Source organism: Vigna radiata, chromosome 1, assembly GCF_000741045.1.
Source record: "Vigna radiata var. radiata cultivar VC1973A chromosome 1, Vradiata_ver6, whole genome shotgun sequence".
NCBI lineage: Eukaryota > Viridiplantae > Streptophyta > Magnoliopsida > Fabales > Fabaceae > Vigna > Vigna radiata.
Window position 1 is genome coordinate 36,032,798 of NC_028351.1, and position 25,646 is coordinate 36,058,443.

Here is a 25,646-nt window from a genome sequence, read left to right on the forward strand (position 1 = left end):
TTCAACATGGGAAAAAGCGAATAAATGCCTTGATAGAAAACACGGTTTTGTTAAAAAGCACTTTTTTTTTTTACTTCTCATAGCTTAGAGCTCTGGTTGCTCTCTTCTCTTCTCTTCTCCAAGGTACCACACTTTCACTTGTTGTCTGTTTTCCTATAAAATGAATTTTCTCTGTTCGTTCTCTTTTCGTTTTCCTTTTGTTGGATGGGTTGGACTCCTTTAGTAACTCGCAACTTCATTCATTTCAATGCACAGTTTTCAAACAGAGTTTTTCAAGGTTTTGTTTGGTAGGGATTCCCTTTTGTCTCCTTTATTCAAATTATTCTTCACAATTAAAACTGTTAATCAGCTGTGAAGGTGAACTGTTTACATTTGATGACAAAATTTCTTCGCACTAATTTGTGGATTTTCAATTTGGTTGTGAAATTCACCAGAGTCAGGGTTTTGAACATTTTGATTGTAGATGAAATTGCCGTCCTTCGGCTAACTCGCACTGTTTTGTCTATTTTCTAGTTGTTTTGGCATATTCTTTGACTTGCTTAAGAGGGTGTTTCTATATAGATTTTCCATGCTTTGGTATTTCTCCTTTTGATTTTCCCCCCTTTTATTGTTTGTGGTCTTGAAGCTCAATAACCTACTGTAATAACCTCACATGTTTTTACCAGTTGATCAAGCGACTTGAGGATTCCTGGCATACATCTGGTGTTTGAAGAGCTCATCCGTTTACCACAATGAAGTAATGCAAGCATAAATATATATGTTAATTTGCTTATATAGTTTGTGACAAGAAAATTCTTAATCTCACTGAAATTAAATTGTCCTGCTTATTGCATATTATATATCATGGAGAGATAAAATGAAGAATCTCTTCTCGAGGGATAATGTAACCTGACCATGGAGGTTTTAGGAGGATAATAATACTTTCTGATGCCCTAAAATTTTTAGACTCAATTGATGAATGTGTGACAGTTATTCAGGGCTAATAATTCCTTAACAGCCCTCTAAGGCCCTTAAGGTTTTTATGTGAAGGTCCAAAAGTCTATCTGAATGGTATATTTGGGAAACTACATTAGAGAGGGAATGAGGAGCTAGTTATAGAGAGAGATATTTAGCCAAGTTTGTTGTAAAGGAATGAGTGAGGAGGTTGGGTGTAGGGTTTTTGGTGCAAATTCAGTTGTGGGTTGAGAGAGTCTCTCTGGCTTGGAGCAAATTATTCCTTTCTCACGTTTCTTTTCTTTACAGATATTAATAATACAAACACAGTATTCAGATAGTTTTATTTCTTTCCTATCAATATGAACTTTTGGAAACAGTTAAACACATATTTCAAAATGTGATATTGTTAAAACAGAGTCAAATACTTAGTTCGTGTATTTTTGTGCTTTCTACTTTATTTTTTGGTTGATTAGAAAAGAAGGCTAGATATATTAAAGGGAACACATCATAAATAAAAAATAAGAAGGACTGTGTTAAGCTGTAGCACAAGTTGTGGGCACTTGTCCTTTTCGGAGGCCTAAAGCACCAGGGAGGTGGCTTAATTTCCCTGGGACATTTATTTATGAAGTTGGAGGAAAAGAGATACTTTTTGGTTCAATATTATTTATAGACTGTGCATGTTTCATTTTTGTTAGAATTAAGCCTAATGGATATTTATCCCAAAGCAAATATTTTCTTTTCATGTTTTCTTTTTCGTAATACATGCAGTGACTACCCAATGGGTAACCAGACACAGCCTATGTTAACTTTAGAATGAGGTTGTATAATGTTTCAACATCATTATTTTTTTGGTCTTGAATTTTTGAAAAATAGAAAGGCCAAGGTCCATAGAAATAATGTTGTGTTGATTGTGAAGCCTGGACTGGACTGATAGGGTTGCTCCCCTGGTTTTAGAGTTGTTTAGAAGCCACTTTGGGTATTAGAAGTTTGTGATTGGGTTGTTAATAGTTGTTCCTGTGTGGTCCTAAGCCTATTTTTATGCAAATTATTTTCAAGGTAAAAGGTGCTTTTTTCTTTCAGTGCTTCAGTTTAGATGATTAATTAATCATGTCATTTTTTAGTTTGGTATGCTTGTGATAGTACCTCCAGTAAATGTTATAGGAGGAGGAAAAGATTGGACCATAGGGAATCAATGGACCTTTTTCAATGTTTTACTGAATATTAACTATATTTAGGTAAGTTAGAGGGTAAGTTGTTATTGAAAAGAAGGGAAACCAAGACAAAGTGGAACCTTGTATTTTAGGAATTCATTACAAGGGAGAGCTTTGGGTTCCTGGAGTGTACTATCTTGGGAATTATAAAAGTAATCTATTTCTATTTCAGTATTTCACCAGATTGTTGGTATAATGTGGCAACCAAGATTGCTTCAGGCGGATCATAATAACCAGTGTTGAATTATACTGCTGTGGTAGATGCAATTCCTCTATTGGAAAATGTTCTATTTAGGATAATTTGATGGTGAAGGAAATACCGTGAAAGGCCAGGAGAATTTACCCATTGTTGACATTCACAGAGAAGGATGGAAATGTGAATAGGAGACAACAGGACAATCTTCCCTTCCAAATTTCAATATTTTTCAGTGTCACAGAAGGTTTGCGTGGAAAATGCATTAGTAGGAATGTAGATGAAAAATAAAAACAACTTAAGTGATCTTGAATTTGTTACCATACTATTCTAAACTTTGCAAACCTCCTTTTACCTTCAGGTTCTTCTTTATGTGTTTCTGAATTAAATCAGTAGATTGAGATTGAACTTTACCCCTGGTCCAGTGTTATTTACACACAGTAATAGAATGACCAACTACAGAAAAGTAACGGTATTATAAACCTTGCAAAGGAGAGATTATGCTAAACGACATTCTGTACCAGCCACAGATCCTTTATGTTTAATTTCATATTCTTGGGAGTGTTACTGTATAAGCAACCATATTAGGTGGAGGCTTATGATTAGATCTCTAACAAATGGAAATAATTTCCCAATGACTCTCGAGTCTGTTTATTTTTTCATTTTTTTTATACATGACTGAGAAAGCCTATTCAAAGGCAAAATCAAAGGGATGGTAGATAAACATTGTTTGCATCGAACTGACTTCAAATTAAAGAAAAAAAAGGGACTGACATTTATTTTTTATTGTCTAAGAAATCTTCTTGATCAGACTTGAAGTTTTAAGTAGATATTGCATGCCTGTTGAGTGAATGTGTGCTTATTGATTGAAAGATGAAAATGTTTGATGGAGTATTTGTACATCCACTCTTTATCTACTGACAATATGTTCTAATAAGTATTACAATGATCTTCTTATCTGTATGCAGTCCCTCTTAAAATCTCATGATCTTACCCATTCTTATTGCTATGAATCTTGCTTTTGATATCTTGTTGTAGAGGACGTGTAAGGTGGGATGAGGCTAATATTGGAGAAATTGAGGCAAACAAACCTGTGAGGCAAAAAATTACTGAGCCCAAGACTCCATATCATCCTATGATTGATGATGACAGTATGTAAAGATCACTTAAACTTCATGTTTCTATTTTTATGGCTGCATGTTAGGCCTTTTATACAAATAATTTACTGATTTTATTTTAAGATGTATATGTGATTTCTAACTATGATCTTGCTTTTACTCTTCTTGTATTGGATATTCAGTATTTTAAAACGTTTCATTTCATAGCTAAATTCAAACATCAATCTGGACCTCAACAAGGTCTGGGTTGTAATTATAAAACATACTGTAATCCAATTTTGTTGATAGAGTACGTGGTTATGGTCATTTTGAAATTTTATTCTCAGACTTGCCCTTGTGCTTTAGTTTAAAAGCCAATGCATGTGCAGCAACTTTTCTTCTGAAAGAACCTACTTTTTTTAGGTTCTTTATCACCTGTACGAGGTAGTTTTGATGCATGTATCGATGCTAAAAATCGCACAATGCATGCTGAAGCAATATGGACTGCTCTGAATGATGTAGCCTCCAGTAGCAGAAGAGGCACTGGTCAATCTGGTGGTTGGACATCATCTGAGGACGAGTCAGAGGCAATGGAGCAAGATGATGATGGTATGGTATCATTATTTGACTTTCATTTGTTGTTTCACACATTTAAGGTATCATGATTTTTTTTTTTTTTTTTTTTTTTTTTTTGCTTGATGGGTGCTTGTGCTTCTCCTTTGTTTCTATTATGTGGGGAGTTTATTCTTATTCCATTTTGATGAACATGAAAGTTTTTTTCCTTTTTTTCTCCGAGTAATTTAGTGAGTTGATTTGATGTAGTGTATTATTCTTCTAGTAACCTTACTTGACTTTTCCTGGGTTGGCTATACTGTTAGATTCTGAAACAGATAGAAGCATGAGTTTTAAAGAACACAGAAAGGCCCACTATGATGAATTTCTTAAAGTGAGAGAGCTGCGACAGAAGGGTTCTCTTGAGGATGAAAGTGATGAGGATAATAATTCTGAACGTTGTAAGGCTGAGAAATGTGAATCTTCTTCACTGAGTGATAGTGTTAAAGAGATGGAGATTAAGGGAAAGAAGTCTTCAATTCCTCCAGCTAATGGTTCTTAGACAGTTATCTACAAATAAAAACCCTGTCTTTTCGATAGTTTATTTTGTGGGTGGAGATAAAGCTAGATGATTCCACTGTATTCTTGTATCATTGTATGTAAATAGTTTCTTTCTTGACCTTGTTTATTATGCTCTGTTTACACTTTTTCTACTTGGTTTGTGCTTTAGCATTTTCGATGAATATGTTGAAGTTGGATTGTGAAAGGGAGGTTATATCTCAAAGTTAACAAAATTGCATTTCTTATTTCTGTGTTTTTGTTGCAACTTGTGTGGGATTTATGCCCCAATTTATAAATCTATATCAGATTTGGAAAACGAGTATTGATCATATTGAATTTGTGTATCTTGCATACATGTAAGCATGTGGTTAAATTACATATGAAAATATGGTTAATTATGCCCCCAATTTATAATTGTATATTAATAATTATATATAATATGATTAATAGAATTATGAGATTATTGAAATGTTTAACAGTGATTAATTGTCTTGTGGGCAGTTAATATTAAACTGCATTTATAAATACATAAAATTATACAAGTATTTTTAATTACTTGAGATATAATGGTCAAAAGTTTGATATGTAGGGAGTAATAGGAAGGCTTATAATACCTCTTTTCGTCCCTCTTTAAGGGGTGAATGTTCAATTGCGTCTTACCTTTTTTGAAAGGTTCAATGTTGTCCCAACTTTTGAAAAAAATGTACAATCAAGTCCTTTTGGGTCACGGCGTTAAATTTTTAACGTTTTACTTGACAGCACAGAGACATATGTGCAACGTGGCTTATTTTTGCTCAGAACATCTAAGGGCAAAGTTGGGATTTTAAAAAAATGGACTTGGTTAAGAAGTAAAAGGGGTTAGGGTTTGGATTCCACCCAATTGGTCTTTGAGGTTTGGAAAGTGTTCGTGGAGAAATAGGAATGGCTTCCCAAGGGTGTTCTTCGTTTTCGAAAAGTTGGGCCAAAGGGTGTTCTTCTCGTTCGTCCCATGGTGGTACTTGTAGTGGAGGTGGGTTAATCCCAACGTGTTATTGTGGAGATATTGCAGTAATCAAAGTGGCCAGAACTACGAAGAATGCTGGGAGAAATTTTTGGGGTTGTCCTCATTACAAGGTAGTTAATCTTTTCTTCATTTGACTTGATGCATTTTATCGTTGAATAACATGGTGGATAATAGGGTGGATCTTCATTTGGGAGCTGCTGTAACTTTTTTAAGTGGTGTTGTGAAGACAACGTTGATGAAAAAGATTGCACAATTCTGAAGAGGATAAGTGAGCTGGAAAATGCAGTGAAGGATTTGCAGAAAATGCAGTGAAGGATTTGCAGAAAATGCAGAAAAAGATGAAGATGTTAGTTGTAGCTTTGAGTGTGTGTATTGTGGTTGTCCTTGTCATATTCAGGTTGTGTTTAGGTTGATTTACTTAGATCGTGAATTTAGAATATGAATTTGGTAGGTTGTGTTTAGGTTGATTTACTTCATGTAATGTATTTGGATGAATGAAAAAAGTTGGTTCGCAACGTGAAGGTGTTTTGGTTCCTGTACCATCAGTTATGCAATGCAATGTACAAAGTTAAATTCATTTTTTTCATATTCAGTCTCCCATTTGGTCCCCCATTTGGTTTAAAATTACATTATATGAACTTAAAATCAGTGGACAATTGGAAATATCAGTCCCTCATTTGGTTTTAAAATCACCAAAATAGTACAAACTAAATTTAAGTACAAACTTTCTTTCATTAAAGACAGACAGTACATAAGATGTCTATATCAGTTAACCAAAATACAAGACAGTACAAACTTGTCACCAAAATAAAAGACAACATATCTGTCACCATAATATGTCCATATCAGTTAACCAAAATAAAGACAGTAGATATGAGTTCACTTTGTGACCAAATTAAACACAGTACAAACCAAATTAAAAGACAATACATATAAACTCCATTTCAACTAACTAAAGACACTTTGTCATCAATCTATCCATCTTTTCTTCTGACATTTAATTTTGTTGGACGAGATGATTGAGGACTTAGTGGCTGTGATGGTAGAGGGGTTGGGGAAGTTGGAGGTGGTTGTGATGGTTGTGTTGTTTCTGCCGGCTGGGATGCGCTTGCTGGCTGGGATGCTTCTGTTGGGTTGGTGGTGCTGGTTGGGATGCTTCTGCTAAATGGGTTGATGGTGCTGGCTGGGATGCTTCTGTTGTCTGGGGTGCTTCTGCTAGTTGGGGCCGTAAAGGGCACTTATTCCTGTTGTGCCCCCTTTGACGGCAAATGGTACACTTTTTCGTATGCCCTCCAACACGCATTTGAGTGTCGTCCTTTGTTAACTCCCATGCCTCCAACCTCCTTTTTTTCTTTGGCCTCTCAGGCATCTTCCTCATTAGTGGTGGTAGGACATCTCTGTAATGTGTGGTTTCCCATAGTTGAGGACCATTCAAGGGGAAAATTATGGACGCATAGACCTCCTCATATGTGGATCTCCTGAAGCAAGTGGGTATAAAATTGTCTGGATCAACATTGGAGTAGTTCATTGCTGCAATTGCATGACAGCATGGGATGCTAGTGATCATTCACTTTCTGCAGCTATACTCTTTAGTGTCCAGGTCCAGGGTGAACTTGTTCCTAACGAATGAAGTGTGCCTAACCTAAAAAATCTTCCTTGCAGACCAGCTGAAAGAAATCAAGCACATACAATGAACTCCAACCAATAAAAAAAATGTATATAAAAAGTAGTGTAGCCAATCAAGCACAGACAAATGAAATGAATTGAACAATGTACCTTGGCAACCAAAATCTAGACATATTAGTTTCCTTTTGAAGTCTGGTCTTTATCTTTGGGCATATTGTGAAGTCCATAGATGCCACCTTGGTTCGGTTGTTGGCCCACCTTTTCATGACATACACTCTAATATCCTCCATCATTGTGATTATTGGTTTTCCTCTTGCATGTATAAGAACACTATTGAAAGCTTCAGTGATGTTGTTATCTAGGCTATCACACATTGCTTGACCTGTGAAGCGTGATCTTGACCAAAACCTATTGCACAAAATAATTCTCAAATGGGTTACAATGCATCTGTGACACTAAAGTGCATATAATGGGTAAGGGGTTACCTTGGGGCAATGCCTATGAGGTGTTTATAGGCTTCAATATTGACTTCTTTGATTTTGAGCATTTCTCTCTCCCAAGCCTAGGGGTATGTGCTGGTTGCAGCCCTCCACATCAGATTTTTTAATACCTGCCCACCAAACTTTTTCCTAAAGTTTGCATATAGGTGTCTCACACAGTATCTTTGTTCTGCCAGAGGTAGAAGCTCCTTAATGGCATGGACCAGCCCCTGCACAATTACATTTAGAAATTAGACCATATCCTATAGAAAACATTAAGTAAAAGTACTTCATTTTACCTTTTGCTGGTCTGACATCCATGTGCACCCTCCACATACTTCACTGCCACTGAGGTCTTCAATTAACAATTGCAAAAACCATGTCCAACTGTCTTTGTTCTCCACTTCTACAACTGCATAGGCAATGGGTAACATTTGTTCTCCTCACTTGCACTATTTTCAGGAGTTAAAAGCTTATCAGACTCCCAATCATCATCTGACAAACCCCTACATTGTTGGCTTTCTTTTTCACTGTCTTCATCCACGTATTCATCACCACTGAGATCATACATTCCTGCTTCATCATCACCGTCCACATCCACTTCCACTTCCACTTCTTCTTCAATATCAACCTCCCCTCCATCCTGAATGTCCACGTCAACTAATTCTTCACTTACATCCTCAAGTTCATTCTCATTGTCAACATCCACATCAACCTCGATATCTTCTGCATCCTCCTTGTCATCCTTCAAGGCATCCTCATGCTCAACATCCTCATTATCCTTTTCAACTTCCACTGCATAGTCATTCTCAACCTCCACTGCACCCTCCACTACATGACTAATTCCTTCATCACCACCCTCAACATGTGCTTCTCCACCCACGCCACTACCCTCACCACTCTCAGCAGGACCTTCACATAGGTACAAAATCTCATTCTCATCATTTTCTAATATAGTTGCTTCGTCCACCCCATGCACAACATACAGGTTCACTTTCCCCAAATACTTAGCCACATTCATCATGTTCATAGCTCTTTTATCATCATCAAGTTTATGTAAAACATGTTGCACATTGTAAAATAATGCTTCTACTTGCATGTAACCCATTTGTTTAAGTGTACCTAATACTCTAAAATAACACCACTTATCGGGGTCTACGTCCCAATAAACTATCTCCCCGCCAATATATTTAAAAGGGACTTCTTTGATCAAGGTCCCACCATGGTGAACCACTACCCGAAGCATCTCATCACCCATCCCTACCCGAACCCTGCAAATGCAAACGGGGGACCACTAATTTAAGTTAAAGTAACGACTATGGGACCACTATCATGCATCAAAAGATAACTTTTCTCAAAAAACACATTCACTCGTAGTTAAACCCCATGAAACGTGACAACAATATAAACACATACAATACCTCAATTTCAGAAAATTAGAAAATGTAAAACCTAACCTGTGAAGTGGAATTCAATTTGCTTTGAAGATTTCACCTTCTTGATCACTGAAAATGGAAGACGAATCCTGCAAATTCCTGATTCCCAAATCGCGTTTTCTGGAACCCTAACTCAGATTTTCTTACATCTAAACCAATTCAATTTTTTTTAACCAACTCCATTTATTTAAAAACCCAACTTTGCCCTTAGATATTCTGACCAAAAAGAAGCCACGTTGCACAGATGTCAGGTAAAACGTTAAAAATTTAACGCCATTTTTTCAAAAGGACTTGATTGTACACGTTTTTCAAAAGTTGGGACAACATTGAACCTTTCAAAAAAGGTAGGATGCAATTGAACATTCACCCCTTAAAGAGGGACGAAAAGAGATATTAAGCCTAATAGAAAACATTGGGTGCATGTAAGCTACTTTAAATATAGACGAAACCCTCCCAAGTTGTATGAGATACTCATTATTTTGCATATATTTAAATAAGATATATAGCATTTTGGACTTCTACAAAAAGAATATATTTTTTTTTATAATTTAAAATTAATTTATAAAACTTTTCTCATAAAATTTATTTAGACTTATGAAATTATATTCATTAGTGCAAAATTCACTTTATATTACATCAAATCACAAAAAGAAGAAAAAAACACATGTTTTGATATATTTGTAAATAAGTGTAATTTTTTGCATGACATTAAAGTTTGATATAAGACTCGATCTTTAGGTTAACGTCATATACAATCTTATGTAAATATGAGTTTTATGTTAGACTTGAAAAGTATCTTATATAAATATTTTTGACAATATGAACATCATTTACGTGTCATTTTATGATTGGTCTAAAATTACTTTACAATCAATAATAATAATCATAAATATCACCATGGACCAATCAAAGAATAATATGTAGATGATGTTTAAATGTTGTCAAAAAAATATTGTCTAAGTATTATTATACATCCATTATCTTTACTAGTTTATCTTTGTATCAATCAAAACTTTTTCTTTCTATTATATCTGCTTGACTATTGTCTTCCAAGTTTGTGCCTAGTTCCTTCCCAACAAGTTCCCATGTGTTATAAGTTATCATGAGATTGTATCTCTCTACAACTTTACTTTTGACGTGTAATAGGATGTTTGTAATTTTTTACATATATTGTAGATTTTGTTAAAGCCTTACTAAATCAATAACTATGACTTAATCTCCAATATAAACATGCGGTTAAACTTTTATGGGAAAGCAATACATGACTAATATGTCTTTAACGACATGTACTTTAGATCATTAAACATTTGAAGACTTATAAACAAGAAAAAGAGATGTCACAAAATTTTATATTGATTGATTCTATTCTAATGAATTTACATTCAGTTTTTTTAATAAGTTTAGATAGAAATTTCATTAAAGATCAAAAGTTTTAAATTACAAGTGTCTCTACATAATCCTAAAACCAAGATCTATGCAAAATCTTGAAGAAACCTTTCAAAAAAATAAAAGATCAAGTGATGCTTTATATAATCACCACAATCTTAAAAAAACATGCAATGTTTTACATAATTACCACAACCTTCTACATTCAATGAATAACAACACAAAGAATGAAATTATAGAACAAAGATACAAGAAAAATATCACCCTTACGAAGATATTACAATCAAAACCTATAGTTAAGAAAATCTAGTCTTTTAATATGCTTGAATAAAATAGTTTTCTGTAAAGATGGAATGCTTAAAATGAAATAGGAGAAGATACAAGATTTAAAGGAAAATTAAGGCCTTTTTCACTTGAGTGGATTTAGAAGAAAGTAATTGAGAGGATTTGAGAAAATTTAAAGATAATATTTTTGTTGTTGTTTATTTGAATAGATTTGGAGATAAATGAGAGTAAATTTGGAAGTAAAATTTGTGAGAATTAGTGTAAGATTTAATTTATACAGATTAAAAAAATTTACTCCCAAATTCACTCTCACTTACCTCCAAATCTATTCAAATAAACAAAAAAATAATTATCATCAAATCCTCTCAATTACTCTCTTTCAAATTCACTCAAGTGATCAAGGCCTAAGTATAATGACTTAATCAATTAATATGCTTTAATCACATTCTTTAAAACTTACTAGATTAATCGATTATGTAAGTGACTTAATATATTGAAATTATCAGGTTTTACATTCATCTTTTGAATTTGATTAAAAACATTTCTATATTAAGACTAATAAATTATTATCTTATTAAGATTTATTAAAAGAGTTTTTCTTAGTTTTACAAACATGTTAAAACACTAAGACTAATGTTGATCTATCTAAACAAACATCTCTCATAACACTTAGACATCATAAAAATAACTAACTGAATCTTCTTTTTAACATAGTAACATAAGTAGGTGTAATTATTAAGTTCTATGGTGGTGAGTTTAATGGAATAAATTATAGTAATCATGCTATTGTGAAAAACTATACTAGACGTTGAAATTTTTGAATTAGATCATATTGCTGTTTTTCATAATCATCTAAGGGGCTAGTTTACTTTTGAACATACTCCATTTGTTCTACTATTAGTTTTCTAAAACTTATTTCAAAGATATTTTTGCTTGTATCGACGTATGAATCATCATTATAATATGTCTGCTCAATTTTCATACTACTAATTTCATGTGCCTATAACATTTTTTTTTCATTTCACATTTAAACCAATCTCTACATTTACTTATTAACCCTTTCCCTACCTAATCTATCTCTTCTACATATAAAATATCATTAACTTACCCTTTACATTATATATACTTTCTATAAAATTTCTATAGCAAAAGTACAACAACAAAGTTCCTATTACACCGGAGACAAATTTTATATCTTTGGTCTCTAGTACTAACGTCACTTCTCATTTCACCAAATTCATCAAGTTGTTTAGCCACTCTCTTTGCATGAGCATATATTTTAATAATGACTTATTGATACCAAATACATAAGATGAATCACCTTGTAAAATTTATGTTATGTATACATTATTATTTATTGACATTAATTACATATCAATTTAATTTAGACTTAGTTGTACTAGAATCTATTTATTGTGCTCTAAATCAGAAAGTATAGACTTCAATCAAGACTGTTAGAAGTGAATTTTAGGTCTAACTCAACCCTACAAAATTGGCTTATAAGGTGAGGTCTATATCCCACTTATATATTATAAATTAACCTTATCTCTAGTCGATGTGAGACTTCCAACAAAGACTACATCGGATGTTGCATATTAGTTTTACAATCATGGACTTAGATCACATTACATGCATTTATCTAACTATTAATTAACTGCAGAAGACATTGTTGCATGTCTTGATTTTCACTAGCCAAAAGATTGTCTTTTATCATCTATACAATAAAGTAGAAACTTTAAGTTTCAATTACATTTTTCACTTTTGTATTGTATATGAAGTAACTATTGTTTATGCTAGGTCTTGAACAACCCTAAGGAGAAACACACTTATGAGTGTAGTTAATCTAATGTTTAACATGTTTGACCACTTACTAACAACACTTATGTTTTAGTTTTTCTGAACTCTTTATTGTATATATGACGTTAGACACTTGATTAATGTTGACGTTTCTGTTATAAGTTGGATGATTCTCTCTCATGTATGTTTTGCTACAATATCAAACTAACCAACTTATGCGATAATTTAGGTTTCAACAATACCATAAATAGGAAATATTGATGTGAAATGTTTAACATAATGCTCCCATTCAAGAGAGTGGGTTCAGCAAAATAACTATTTGCACGACACTACTATATGCCATAACATATTATACATGACTAATGTATATGTATGGTTAATTAATGATTATTTTTTTCATATAAGAGCATGGGCAACCCCTGTCATACAACATTTCTTATCAACATGGTGAATCTTTTTCTCATGCTAGTACTCAATCAACTCCAATGATTGAATTATATGAACCATCATTATAATATGTCTCCTCATTTTTCATACTAACAAATTTCTTGCAACTACAACATATTTTATTTTGACTTAATACCTCCTTTGGTCCTCTTATTTGTGTGAAAATCTCAGTTTGGTCCTCAAGTTTTGAACTATCTCAATTGAGTCATAATTTTTGTAAAAATGCACACATTTTACCCCAACCGTTAACTGATCTCAAACGGCGTTAAGTTTAGCTGACGTGGTATGCTGACGTGTTGGCTTAATCCCTTCNTGGTCCTCGTATTTGTGTGAAAATCTCAGTTCGGTCCTCAAGTTTTGAACTGTCTCAATTGGGTCATAATTTTTGTAAAAATGCACACATTTTACCNCAATNNCTAANTNATCTCACTNTGCAACAATTATCTTCTGCTATCAGTGGAATAAATAGCTTAAAGGCTGGTGATGAACCTATAGGTTATCAAGTTGGTTCATTTGTAGAAAAGGCTGTGAGACTGATTGCACTGGTTACGCAAGTTTTTCGGTGACTTTATTTTTTGAGCCGACAAGATAATCTGTGTAAAATCTCTGATTCTCAAAGAGATGAATAAAATCCCTAATTCAAATAAACTAAATAATAGGCATTGTGCCACGTGAAAAACTGCTTATTTTAAAAAATAATTCATATAATTAAATAATACATTCAGCATGTTCTCTGCCTACCACGTTAGCTAAACTTAATGCCGTTTGAGATCAGTTAACGGTTGGGGTAAAATGTGTGCATTTTTACAAAAATTATGACCCAATTGAGACAGTTCAAAACTTGAGGGCCGAACTAAGATTTTCACACAAATACGAGGACCAAGAAGGGATTAAGCCAACACGTCAGCATACCACGTCAGCTAAATTTAACGCCGTTTGAGATCAGTTAACGGTTGAGGTAAAATGTGTGCATTTTTACAAAAATTATGACCCAATTGAGACAGTTCAAAACTTGAGGATCGAACTGAAATTTTCATACAAATACGAGGACCAAAGGAGGTATTAAGCCTTTTTTTTTTCTGTCAGACTTTGAGAATGAAATCAGTCTATGCATTTACTTATTACCCTAATTTATCTCTTCTAGATATAAAACATGATTAACTTATCCTTTAGACTATATGTACTTTATAGAAAAATTCTATAGCAGAATACAACACCAAAATTCCTATTACACTGGAAACAAATTTTGTCTTTGGTTTCTAATGCTAGTGTCACTACTCATTTGCTTCCCACACCTTATCAATTTTATCAATTTTTAGTGTGTTACAGAAAATAAAATCTAGAATGATGAGGTGAAGGGAATAAATTTGATGGGTGCATGAAGAAACAGACCTTTGATATACAATGTTTAATCTAAAAACCTAAACTTTCATTGGTATTTTTCCTGGTGGAAAATTTGCCTTTTTCGACTTGTAGAATCAGGAGGGTTGTAAAATTATTGAAGTGAAGGAAGCACTTAAGTCATCCTTTGTGCAGAAAAGTAAACTTCCCTTGAGAGAGATTTCACCCAATTTTGGAAAATAGAATTACAAAGATCACTTAATCAAACATTACGTAAGTATGATTTACACGTAGAAATTGACGACAAAAAATAGTTGCAATAATAAAATAACAATTACTAGATAAACCGACCTATTATAACCCTAGATTTTTCTATGAATGTTAAGAATATAGTCCCTTATTTTTCTTTCAACTTACTATGTTTATCTTTAACATCAACTTATGCATGGTAAGAGGCAAATGCTATGAGAGGAAATTTTCTATGACTGGTCAACCCTGCAGATTCAGTCATGTCGAGTGTCTGATCTCCCACTACTCCACCTGGCACTTCCCAATCAAACTGATGAACAAGGTTTGCTATGACCAATTCAATCACATTCATGGCAAACATCATTCCTGGACAACCCCTTCTTCCTGCTCCAAATGGTATCACTTCAAAATCATGTCCTTTCACATCTATTGAACTCTTTAAGAATCTTTCTGCTTCAAACTCTTCAGCTTTTTCCCAGTAACAAGGATCTCTTGCTATTGCCCAAGCATTAACTATTATCTGTGTGCCTGCTGCAATGTCATAGTTCATCACTTTAGCAGCTTCCATGGATTCCCTTGGAAGCAACAAGGGAGCTGGGGGATGTAATCGAAAACTTTCTTTAATCACTGCTTTCAAATAAGGCATGCTGCTTAAATCTTCCTCAGTTATGCAAGTTCTACCACTAACCACATTCCTTATCTCATCTTTTAGCTTCTGCATCACACTTGGGTGCCTCAAGAGTTCTGTCATTATCCATCCTAGGATTGTGGAGCTAGTTTCAGTGCCTGCGACAAACATATCCTGAAACAAATACCCATCAACTGTCTATTTCATTGTCCACCTTCAAATCCCATGAAGGACATATTCAACAAAATGAATTCACCAGTATATCAATTAAACATGTTATTTCTAATATTGTATAAATGTTGCAAATACAAAATTAACGAATAAACCTCTGGATTGATTTTTAAGATAGGTAAACTTCCAATAGCTTATTATTAAGGATGTCATTTCACCAATTCTTTGCTTTAGTCCCTATTTGATTTTGTGAAATCTCTCTTGCTTTTAGTCTTTTCTCACATCATCTTTGATATTAAGGATTGAACTAAATGATGTTTAAGAAAAATAAAGATTTTATCAAGTTACAAATATAGAGTAGTTGTATATTAAGAACTTATACAGATACATACCACATTGTATTAATCTTACGTACCAGGATTATAGCCTTTATGACTGTTTTATCAATCTGGAAACCCAAGGCGTTTGTCTTTTGGATTCTCAGCAAAATGTCCACCAAATCATTATGTTCATCGTCGTCATCATCATCACCATGCACATCATGCCCTCTTCTACTTACATGCTCATCAACAACTTCATCAAAAAATTCATCAAGCTGTTTAGCCACTCTCTTTGCCCTACCATACAATCCATTAACACTTCCAACCCAATCAAGCCAAGTTATATAATCCCCTATAACTGGAACACCCAACATCTTCATCATCTCATTCATTGGCTTCCAAAACTTACTCCCTTCTCCTCCACTGTATCTCCTTCCGAGAGCAGCTCTGCACACTATGTCATTTGTGACAGTAGAAAATAAATCAGTTAAATTCACAGGCGTCACAGAACAACAACACTGCTTAATCTTATCCATCATTATGGANATTTCCTCTTCTCTCACTGCACCAAAGGATTGAACCTTTTTTGCACTGAGAAGATGCAAGACACTGATACTCCTTATCTGCCTCCAGTAGTTGCCATATGGAGCAGATGCCACATCTTTGGAATCGTACAAGAAGATATCAAACAGCTTACGATGTGGTCTATTTGAGAAAACAAGGTCATGGGTTTTCATAACCTCACGGGCTGCCTCGGCCGTTGAGACCACAAGAACTGGCACCTTTCCAAAGTGAAGTAACATTAAAGGGCCATAGGTTTGAGCAAAGGAATGGAGAGTCCGGTGAGTGAGAGTGCCAAGTTGGTGGAGATTTCCTATTATTGGAAGCTTTGGAGGAGATGGTGGTGAGGCTTTTCTGGCCATTGCAGAATTGAAATTATGATTGCATTTGATGACAGTACGTAAAAAGAAGACGATCAAAGTAGCGATTGGAAGGAAAAACCAGATTGAAGAGTTTTCATGCAGAGAAGTTGACATTGTGTAATGTGCTTTCTTTAATTTGCTGTGTAATTAGTAAACAATGCAGAGAATGAGGTATTTATAAGCGTCGCAAGTCATAAAAAATTAATAAAATACGTGTATTTGTGAAAAATATGTATACGTTTCATGATTTACACACGCTAGCTCAACATGCATGCAATTTATTATTGTTGAATCCAGTGATGATTAATTGAAGTTCATGTTTGACAAGTATTTTGAGGGATTATCGGATGAGATACAATACTAATATACATAAGTGAAAGTTTTATATAAATAATTAAGCTTTAATTATGGTATTCAATGTGGGATTACTCATACTGGATTCTCAAGAATATTGTATAAGTAAAATTAAATGCTGCAAGATCAAAGATATGATGGTGTTTATAACACTAATCAACCTTTTTGAATACATGGGAGACATTCTTATCAATTATTCATTCTTTCATGTATTATAATATTATTGAAAACTTTTTAAATTTTGTTGAGTAATAGTGCATATCAATTTGTCAAAAACGAAAAAGACAGAAAGAAAGTAACGAAATGAAGAATGACATGCTATCTGAATTTTCGTACACTTATATTTTAACACGTGTTTTTATAATTATTAATTTGTATCTGAATATGTGGTGATTATGAAAGGATATGTATGTAGGTTACGTTTCTAGATTTTGTTTCCAATGACAGCACGCATGTAGTACTTGTGTTCCATAATATTTAGAGATTAGTTTTAGAAAATTCTTCAAGGTTCTAGCTATTAAAATGTTCTTAAATTAGAACTCTAGTTTTTTTTTCTTCTTAGTGTTGTGATTCAAAGTTTTTCTTAGTCTGGAAATATAACTTTTTTTTTTTTATGTGAAGCGAAAAATTTAGAATGTTTTCATTAATATAAATCGTCACTATAATATTATTAAAGAAAGATAAAAGTTCTAATTATTGGCTAAAAATTAACAATACAAGTTGTTTCATTTGTTTCAAAAACCCTAAATGTGGGAACCTAGACTTTTGTATAATTGATGTACGAAAATCAGATGATACTAAATTTTATCTTAAGAGTAGAAAACAATAGTACGAGACATTAAAAAGGTGTAAATGAAATATATGTGTTACTTCTTGCAAAACTTCTTCACTTTATCATTTTGTATTGTTTAACTTTGGATATGCTATGCATGAACTTTCACTGCGTAAGATCATCTTATGATAATAATCTGATTTCATATTATAAATTTCAACAAGGCATTTCTTTTTTCTTCCCAATAAATGATTTTTAAACTTAAAAATGAAACATTGTTGTTTAAGTTTCTATTTAAATTTTAGTTATATTTTTTAACATGTTTAATAAAAAAAAATTATGCCTTTTTAACTCCCGATCAAAGACTAAATTCAATTTTTCTTTTAAGAAATCAAATATAATAAAAAAATCATATTTTTTTAGATTAAAAACTATATTTAAGCTTTTATAGAGATGTAGATGGATGAAAGTTCTTTCATATAATTAATGTGTAGCTTCAAAGTTGTTGGTGTATCGGATAATCTTCCCAATCTGATTAGTTGAACTGAACTTATCCATTTGAATGGTTTTAAAAATGATAGCTATCTGCTGTGTGATTATTCTCGAATGTTTTTACTCGATGTAGTATGAAGGTTTTATTTGGCTTTCTAGTTTGGTCGCTTCTAATTATTTATTTCCTTATTCGAACTCTTTTGTTTTCAAAGGAAGGGAAGATAAATCAGAACTCTAAACAAAGTCAAATTATATGAATATTAATAAATTATGTAAAAAATTATTAAAGATAAAATAAAATAAAAGAATACAAAAACATAGAGAAGGACACTAAACATATATAAAAAAATATACTTATACCAAATAATAGACAAACTATATGAAAAAAATTAAACAAATACATAAAAGTAAAACATTAAATAATTTATATTATTTTCTATGAATCAAAACTAAATTAATTAGTTAGTATTACAATGATTCTCTCAAGAAAAACATAATAAATTTTGAATTACATATGCGAGAAATGATCCCATCCCCTTTTAAGACATTAAGAAACTACTCAATAATCTAAAAAAATCATGATTGACTAAAGAAGAATCACTTTCCAATCAAAGTCTTTAAAAACTTTCCTTTTATGATGTTCCAAAACATAAATGATTATCATAGAGTCAGCATAAACAAAAATTTGCACTCTTATAAAAGTTGAAAAATATTCACATATTCATTTCGAATTTTCCAAAAATGTCACATAACGTTAAATCGGGACAAGTCTTAAATGTACAATCAATATTTACCTTGAGCCAATTAGCATATGGAAATTGATATATTATGTCTAGAAATGAAACAACCTTACCTTCACTTATTTTGAATATCGAAAATTTTCAACACCCAAAAGTCAGAGATAGTATTACTATTGTGTTTCTTAGATTTAGTCCTGACACTCTAACTTAATTTTAAAAATAGTAGAAGGAAAAACAATTGGATCCTAAAATCTACTATTGTTTCTCATCCTTCAAATCATCCGGATAATGACAATCAATTTAATTACTTTAAACAAAGGACTAAAAACTTTAGAAACGAATAACCAAATTCAAAAGAAAAAAACTACAAATCTTTAAAAACTTTCTTCAACCATTCTACAACCACATAACAATAGAATAACGAAAGAATAAATGAGAGAAAGATCCAAATTATTTACACAAATAACATATATAAACCATAAAATCACTCTTGTTTTAATCAATAAGCAAACAATCATACAATAACTTTTAAAAAATCAAAGTTTTTGACTAGTGTCACATCTTCCAACCACACATTCCATAGTAGAAGAATAAAATTTTTTAGCTACTTTTTTGAAAGTACACTAATATTATTCAGAATCCACGACATTTTATAAAATTAGTTAAGACGACCAAACTTAAAAAAAAAATTAAACCAGTAAATTGAGAATGTGACAAAACTAAAATATAAAGATATTTAGATAATTCAAATCATAGTATTAAAAAAATGTAATATGTTATTTTTATTTTATTGTATTATTTATGGTTAAACAATTTGGATAAAATGATATAGAAAATATAAATTTAATTTATAAATATTAGGATAAAAAAATTGCAATACTATTAGAGCCGTTTAACTCAAGGCTAAGTTAATATTTTAAAATAAAAAATATAAATTATTTTAGATTTTTATTTAATAAAAGGCAGGAGATTAGAAAATGCCACAAGAATAAATATTTTTTAAAATAAAAATGTCACAAGAATAACTGAGTGACCTCCAGCATTCAAATAGATAGATAAAAGGTTAGAAAATCTAAAGAAAAAAAAATAATTCTAAAAAAAAATGTTTTTAAAAAAGAATGTGTGTTTTTAAATAATAAAACTTGTTTATAAAATTTTTATTTATATTTTAAATTTTTTAACAACCATTTTAAACACGATATTAATTCTAAACCATGATTTTTAGACTCTTATACAACTGGCCACAAATCTCACTTGGATATAACATAGGACCCAGTAAGTATGATTCATAAATTATGTACACTTGCATGGTATTGCATGTTATGTACACTTCACGAATGCAAGATAAATTAATTCTTATATAGATAATTTAGGTAACAATTTTGTGTTCTTTATTTTCATTTCCTCAAAATGATGTACGTAATTAAATAATTTAATATTTACATTTAAACATACCTTCGATCACATGTAAAACTAGTGTTTTTTACTTACATTACATTTCGTGCAAAATTTTAATTATTTCTATTATTTTTGTAAGTAGGGTTAAATATGTTTTTAGTCCCTATACTTTGGGACGATTTTGGTTTTAGTCTCTCTTTCAAACTAAGGTACAATTTAGTCCTCCAACTTTACAAAACTCTTGTTTTAGTCTTTTTTACCAATTTTTTTTAACTTTATTTACTGTTTCAAGCACGTTTTATTATAGTATTTGACTTGTTTACACTATTTGACACATTTTTGCTTCAATGTTAACTGCGTTTGAAACAACAAATAAAATTAAAAAAATTTGGTAAAAAGGACTAAAACCAGAGTATTCTAAAGTTGAAGGACTAAATTATACCTTAATTTAAAAAATGGACTAAAACAAAAATCGCCCCAAAGTTTAAGGACTAAAAACATATTTAACCCTTGTAAGTAAATACAATTGACTATCTTCTTATTTTGTTCTTTCCAAAGAAAACATGCTTTTGAAATATGTTATGTAATATTTGAATCTAGAATTCTCTATAATGTGATTGGATATTGATTTGTATTTGGAATATGTGAAATTTTGGTTTTCGTAATTTTATATTTTGGTTTTTACGTAATTTTAAATCACAAACAACCGTAATCAATGCATAGCATGGATGCTACGTAATAATGGAAAATGATATTTTAACACTGGACACCATTTTGATACTGCACACGTGTCAAAATGTGGTTGGATGATTTCAAATTAAAAAAAAAACTTTGTTTTTTCTCTTCTAAATATGTCTTTGGCCCAGTTTTTTTTAATTTGAAATCGTCCAAACACATTTTGATACGTGTACAGTGTCAAAATCGTGTAAAAAAAATAATGTTAAAATATCATTTTCCTTAAAAAAAAAAAAAAAAGCCTAGTTTAAGGACGGACCCTACTACAAAAGCTACATAATAAATTATTTAAAAAAAACTAAGAGACAGTTTGGTCAACTCTATCTATATAAATAATTTTAAAAAATAAGTATACAAATTAAAATATGTCGTATATTTAAGTATTAAATTAAAAGTGACGATTGTGTCATTATTTCTGACGCAAAAATAAAATTATATAAAATAGGAAAACGTTTGTTTAACAATTTTTTTTCCGATTTGACAACGCCACGTGGTGTGTGTTTATTGGCTGATTTTTAAGAAGAAAAAAAAGCGGAAATTGTATTGCAAGGGTAATTTTGAAAATCTAAAGATATGAAATTTGGTTTTCGCGCTTTTTATGTTTCATTCTTCGTTTACTTTCGCGTTGTCTTTGTTGGAAGTCCCACATCAACTAGAAATAAGGCCAATTCAGTATATATAAGTGGGTGCAAACCTCACCCTACAAGCCGATTTTGTAGGATTGAGTTAGGCTTAAAGTTTACTTCTAACATGGTATCAGAGCCATGATTAAAGTCTATCCTAGCGATATGTATTATTGTTGGGCATGATATTCCACCCGTTATCGGACCACCCATTAAATATCTAATCCCATACTCGAGATGTATATACCTCGGCGTGAGGGGGGGTGTTGGAAGCCCACATCAATTACAGATAAGGCCAATTCAGTGTATATAAGTGGGTGTAAACCTCACCCTACAAGCCAGTTTTGTGTGGTTGAGTTAGGCTTAAAGTCCACTTCTAACAGTCCTTTCTCCCAAACACTCGAGACGCTTGCTCCCTCTCTCCACAAAACCTCTCTCTCGCGTTGTGCCCTCTCTTTTCATTGACGGCTTTCTCGCTTGTTTTGGAAAGTAAAAGCTTGCGAACCCTACCCTAGTTTTGGAGCATTTTTTGTTTTTGTGTTGTCAACGCTAATCGTCTTCTCTACCATTGTTTTTGGTTTATCATATAAGTGCAGGTGTAATGGAAGCCCAAAACCCAAAAGTAAGTTGAAGTTTTGGTATTTTTTTGGTAGTTTATTTTATATCCTCGCATTGTTAACTAATAACAATGTTTTTGTAATGTTGTGTAGTGGCGGGTTCGAATCTCTATGGATTCATCAACCATTAAACAACTTCAGACCTACGTTGGTACAAGATTTGACGCCTTAGAATCACGAGTTGGGAACATTAAGGACCAACTGCAGCAGTCTCACACACCCTTTTATCATTTCACCTCGTAGTTAGAATTTGTTGTTTACATGTATTTGCTTTCATTAGGATTTTTTATACATTACTGGAATATTGTACTGCTTTTACTACTCAAATTGTGCATGAGAATTTTATATTTTCATGTTAAATGTTGGTTGAATGTTTGCTTATTATATTTGACAAAATGTTAAGTAGTAAGATATTCACGTATTTAAACAACCAAAGACAAGGTTGATGTGAACCTTGGAGGTCCCCTACACCACGATGGGCTTCCCAGAAGTTAACCTTCAAGACACTAGACACACTTAAACAACTAATTACAATTTAAACCAATGGAGTTGTGTGTAAAAACACTACAATTGAACTGTGGTGACCTAGGATACCATAGGTGGCTCCTTGTGTTCAACAGGTTGTCCAAAATCAAGAAATCAATCATGTAATCATTTACAGTCATTCGTACAAGGCAGTTTTTTCCTGCAGAATATGTAGGATTTCATCTAAGTGTTTGATATGAACCTTGGTTGTCCCCTACTACATCATGGGGTACCTAAAACTTGTCCTCAAAGCCACTTGTCACACTTCAACAACAAATTAGAAATAAAACCACTCAAGTTCTGTGAAAAACCACTGTAATTTATATGTGGTCCCTTGTGTTACCACAAGTGGCTCCTTCAGTTGAACAGTTTGTCCAAAAACCAAAACTCAATCGCGTAATCGTTTACTTCCATTCGTAAACGATTACAAGGCAGTTTTCTCCTGCAGAATTTGCAGGACTTCATCTAAGTGCCTGATATGAACCTTGGTTGTCCCCTACTACATCATAGGGTACCCAAAACTTGTCCTTCAAGCCATTTGTTACACTTCAACAACAAATTAGAATTAAAACCACCTAAGTTCTGTGAAAAAACACTGTATTTTATATGTAGTCCCCTGTGTTATCACAGGTAGCTCCTTCAATTGAACAACTTGTCCAAAAACCAAAACTCAATCGCGTAATCATTTACAGCCATTCCTAAACGATTACAAGGCAGTTTTTTCTTGCAGAATTTGCAGGACTTCATCTAAGTGCCTGATATGAACCCTGGTTGTCCCCTACTACATGATGGGGTACCCAAAACTTATCCTTCAAGCCACTTGTCACACTTCAATAACAAATTAGAATTAAAACCACTCAAGTTCTATGAAAAAACACTATATTTTATATGTGGTCTCCTGTGTTACCACAGGTGGCTCCTTTAGTTGAACAGTTTGTCCAAAAACCAAAACTCAATCGCGTAATCATTTACAGCCATTCGTAAACGATTACAAGGCAGTTTTTTCTTGCAGAATTGGCAGGACTTCATTTAAGTGCCTGATATGAACCTTGGTTGTCTCCTATTACATCATAGGGTACCCAAAACTTGTCCTTCAAGCCACTTGTCACACTTCAACAACAAATTAGAATTAAAACACTCAAGTTCTATGAAAAAACACTGTATTTTATGTGCTCCCCTGTATTACCACAGGTGGCTCCTTTAGTTGAACAGTTTGTCCAAAAACCAAAACTCAATCGCGTAATAGTTTACAGCCATTCGTAAATGATTACAAGGCAGTTTTTTCCTGCAGAATATGCATGCAGGACTTCATCTAAGTGCTTGATATGAACCTTGGTTGTCCCCTACTACATCATGGGGTACCCAAAACTTGTCCTTCAAGCCACTTGTCACACTTGAACAACAAATTAAAATTAAAACCACTCAAGTTCTGTGAAAATCACTGTATTTTATATGTGGTCCGTTGTATTACCACAGGTGGCTCCTTCAGTGAAACAACTTGTCCAAAAACCAAAACTATATATATCGCGTAATCCTTTACAAGCCATTCGTAAACGATTAAAAGGCTATTTTTGGCAGCATAACCTTCACCAATTCAACTAACTTCATCAACTCAAAAACATTTTTTCATTCTTGTATCACAAACATTATGACTTGCTAAATGGAGACTTCATAATTAAAAATCTTTAACAAATCAAATTATAAACCAGTTCAATAACATAGGCAATAAAATTGCAATTATAAATTACACAACTTGAACAAAATAGGTTTAATTACAGTGTCTTAATATTCTCCTATTACTCAAGTATTATAAACTCAATACAATAATGAGTGATTTTTTTATTCTAAGTACTTAATTTCCAGTGTACGGTGTCCTTAGCGCTTGGCTCTTGTAATGCCTTTTTGATCCCACCCTCACATACGTCTTCAAAGGAGGTTGGTTGCTGGACATTCCACCCAGTTCATTGTTCGGCATTCCACCTGGAGAAACAAACACACTGTTAATGAATGGTTCTGCACCCAGGGAAACAAACTGCTCAACGAAAACAACACTAAACGAAAAACCCAAAACCCAAACTGAGAAGAAAATGGACGAACAATGCGTTTACCTTGCTCAAACGTAGATTCTGTCCAGAACTTGCCATTTTGCATATCGAGAACGAGAAAAAACTGTGAGAACGATAATGAAAGTGTAGAAAGACAATCAAGGTAGACAGAGAACCAAAACACACGCAGGAGAGAAGAAAAACCAAGAAAGAACCTTCGATTGTAATGAAACAGGACAAAAAATATAATTGGAACGTAAACTTTCTCAAACTTTATTCATTTTCGCGGATATATTTTATCAATAAAACAAAAACAAAAAATTGACAAATGAGAGGTTAACCGTCAAAAGTGTGTTAAAAGATAGTCGTCAAAAAATAACGAAGTCTATAAAATAAAAAAGTTTCTTTTAGGTGGGTGGTACCGTCCTTATTTTGCTTCCATGTAACCGCGCACGTGGAAATGGGAAAGAATTAATTTTTTTTTACAGTTTTCATTGTGTGTATTTTTAATATAATATCATGTAATCAAATTTATAATGTTAAGTATTTTTTAAATTTGAACTACATACACAATTAAAAACATTAAAAAATGACACAATTGTCAGTTACCTCTATAAAACTAAAATAAGTAATGATAAATGAGGAGAAATTAATTAAAAATAATATAGAAATATATTAAAATATAGAAATTATGATTATAAAGA

At 32.5% G+C, this 25,646-nt stretch overlaps 4 protein-coding genes across 4 annotated transcripts; 2 read left to right on the forward strand and 2 right to left on the reverse strand.

Moving 5' to 3' along the window:
* LOC106775706 (protein phosphatase inhibitor 2) lies at positions 1-4,795 on the forward strand. The gene is made up of 5 exons (XM_014662896.2): positions 1-123; positions 666-736; positions 3,379-3,491; positions 3,861-4,046; positions 4,316-4,795. Exons 2-5 carry the CDS (start codon positions 732-734, stop codon positions 4,549-4,551), a joined length of 540 nt encoding a protein of 179 aa, XP_014518382.1. The 5' UTR covers positions 1-123; positions 666-731; the 3' UTR covers positions 4,552-4,795.
* Positions 4,796-5,289: 494 nt separating this feature from the next.
* Positions 5,290-6,070, forward strand: LOC111241402. Its single transcript, XM_022779124.1, has 2 exons — positions 5,290-5,663; positions 5,728-6,070. Exons 1-2 carry the CDS (start codon positions 5,472-5,474, stop codon positions 5,863-5,865), a joined length of 330 nt encoding a protein of 109 aa, XP_022634845.1. The 5' UTR covers positions 5,290-5,471; the 3' UTR covers positions 5,866-6,070.
* A 510-nt stretch (positions 6,071-6,580) lies between these two features.
* Positions 6,581-8,916, reverse strand: LOC106762820. Its single transcript, XM_014646898.1, has 5 exons — positions 8,106-8,916; positions 7,958-8,013; positions 7,790-7,888; positions 7,196-7,220; positions 6,581-7,083 (listed from the first exon to the last, which is right to left on the reverse strand). Exons 1-5 carry the CDS (start codon positions 8,914-8,916, stop codon positions 6,581-6,583), a joined length of 1,494 nt encoding a protein of 497 aa, XP_014502384.1.
* A 5,679-nt stretch (positions 8,917-14,595) lies between these two features.
* Positions 14,596-16,799, reverse strand: LOC106768546 (cytochrome P450 71A21-like). Its single transcript, XM_022784169.1, has 2 exons — positions 15,814-16,799; positions 14,596-15,401 (listed from the first exon to the last, which is right to left on the reverse strand). The coding sequence occupies exons 1-2, from the start codon at positions 16,753-16,755 to the stop codon at positions 14,790-14,792; spliced, it is 1,554 nt and encodes a 517-aa protein (XP_022639890.1). The 5' UTR covers positions 16,756-16,799; the 3' UTR covers positions 14,596-14,789.
* Positions 16,800-25,646: the final 8,847 nt, after the last annotated feature.

Bases quoted from the DNA above. Each gene is read 5' to 3' on its own strand.
- LOC111241402 (XM_022779124.1), top strand. From the start codon at position 5,472: ATGGCTTCCCAAGGGTGTTCTTCGTTTTCGAAAAGTTGGGCCAAAGGG. The intron at 5,664-5,727 runs GTAGTTAATCTT...GGTGGATAATAG, and splicing joins GGGGTTGTCCTCATTACAAG to GGTGGATCTTCATTTGGGAG.
- LOC106775706 (XM_014662896.2), top strand. The intron at 3,492-3,860 runs GTATGTAAAGAT...TACTTTTTTTAG, and splicing joins TCCTATGATTGATGATGACA to GTTCTTTATCACCTGTACGA. The intron at 4,047-4,315 runs GTATGGTATCAT...CTATACTGTTAG, and splicing joins AATGGAGCAAGATGATGATG to ATTCTGAAACAGATAGAAGC.
- LOC106762820 (XM_014646898.1), bottom strand. From the start codon at position 8,916: ATGGGTGATGAGATGCTTCGGGTAGTGGTTCACCATGGTGGGACCTTG. The intron at 8,014-8,105 runs GTGAGGAGAACA...TGTTAATTGAAG, and splicing joins AACTCCTGAAAATAGTGCAA to ACCTCAGTGGCAGTGAAGTA. The intron at 7,221-7,789 runs GTATTAAAAAAT...GATTTCTTTCAG, and splicing joins GGAAAAAGTTTGGTGGGCAG to CTGGTCTGCAAGGAAGATTT.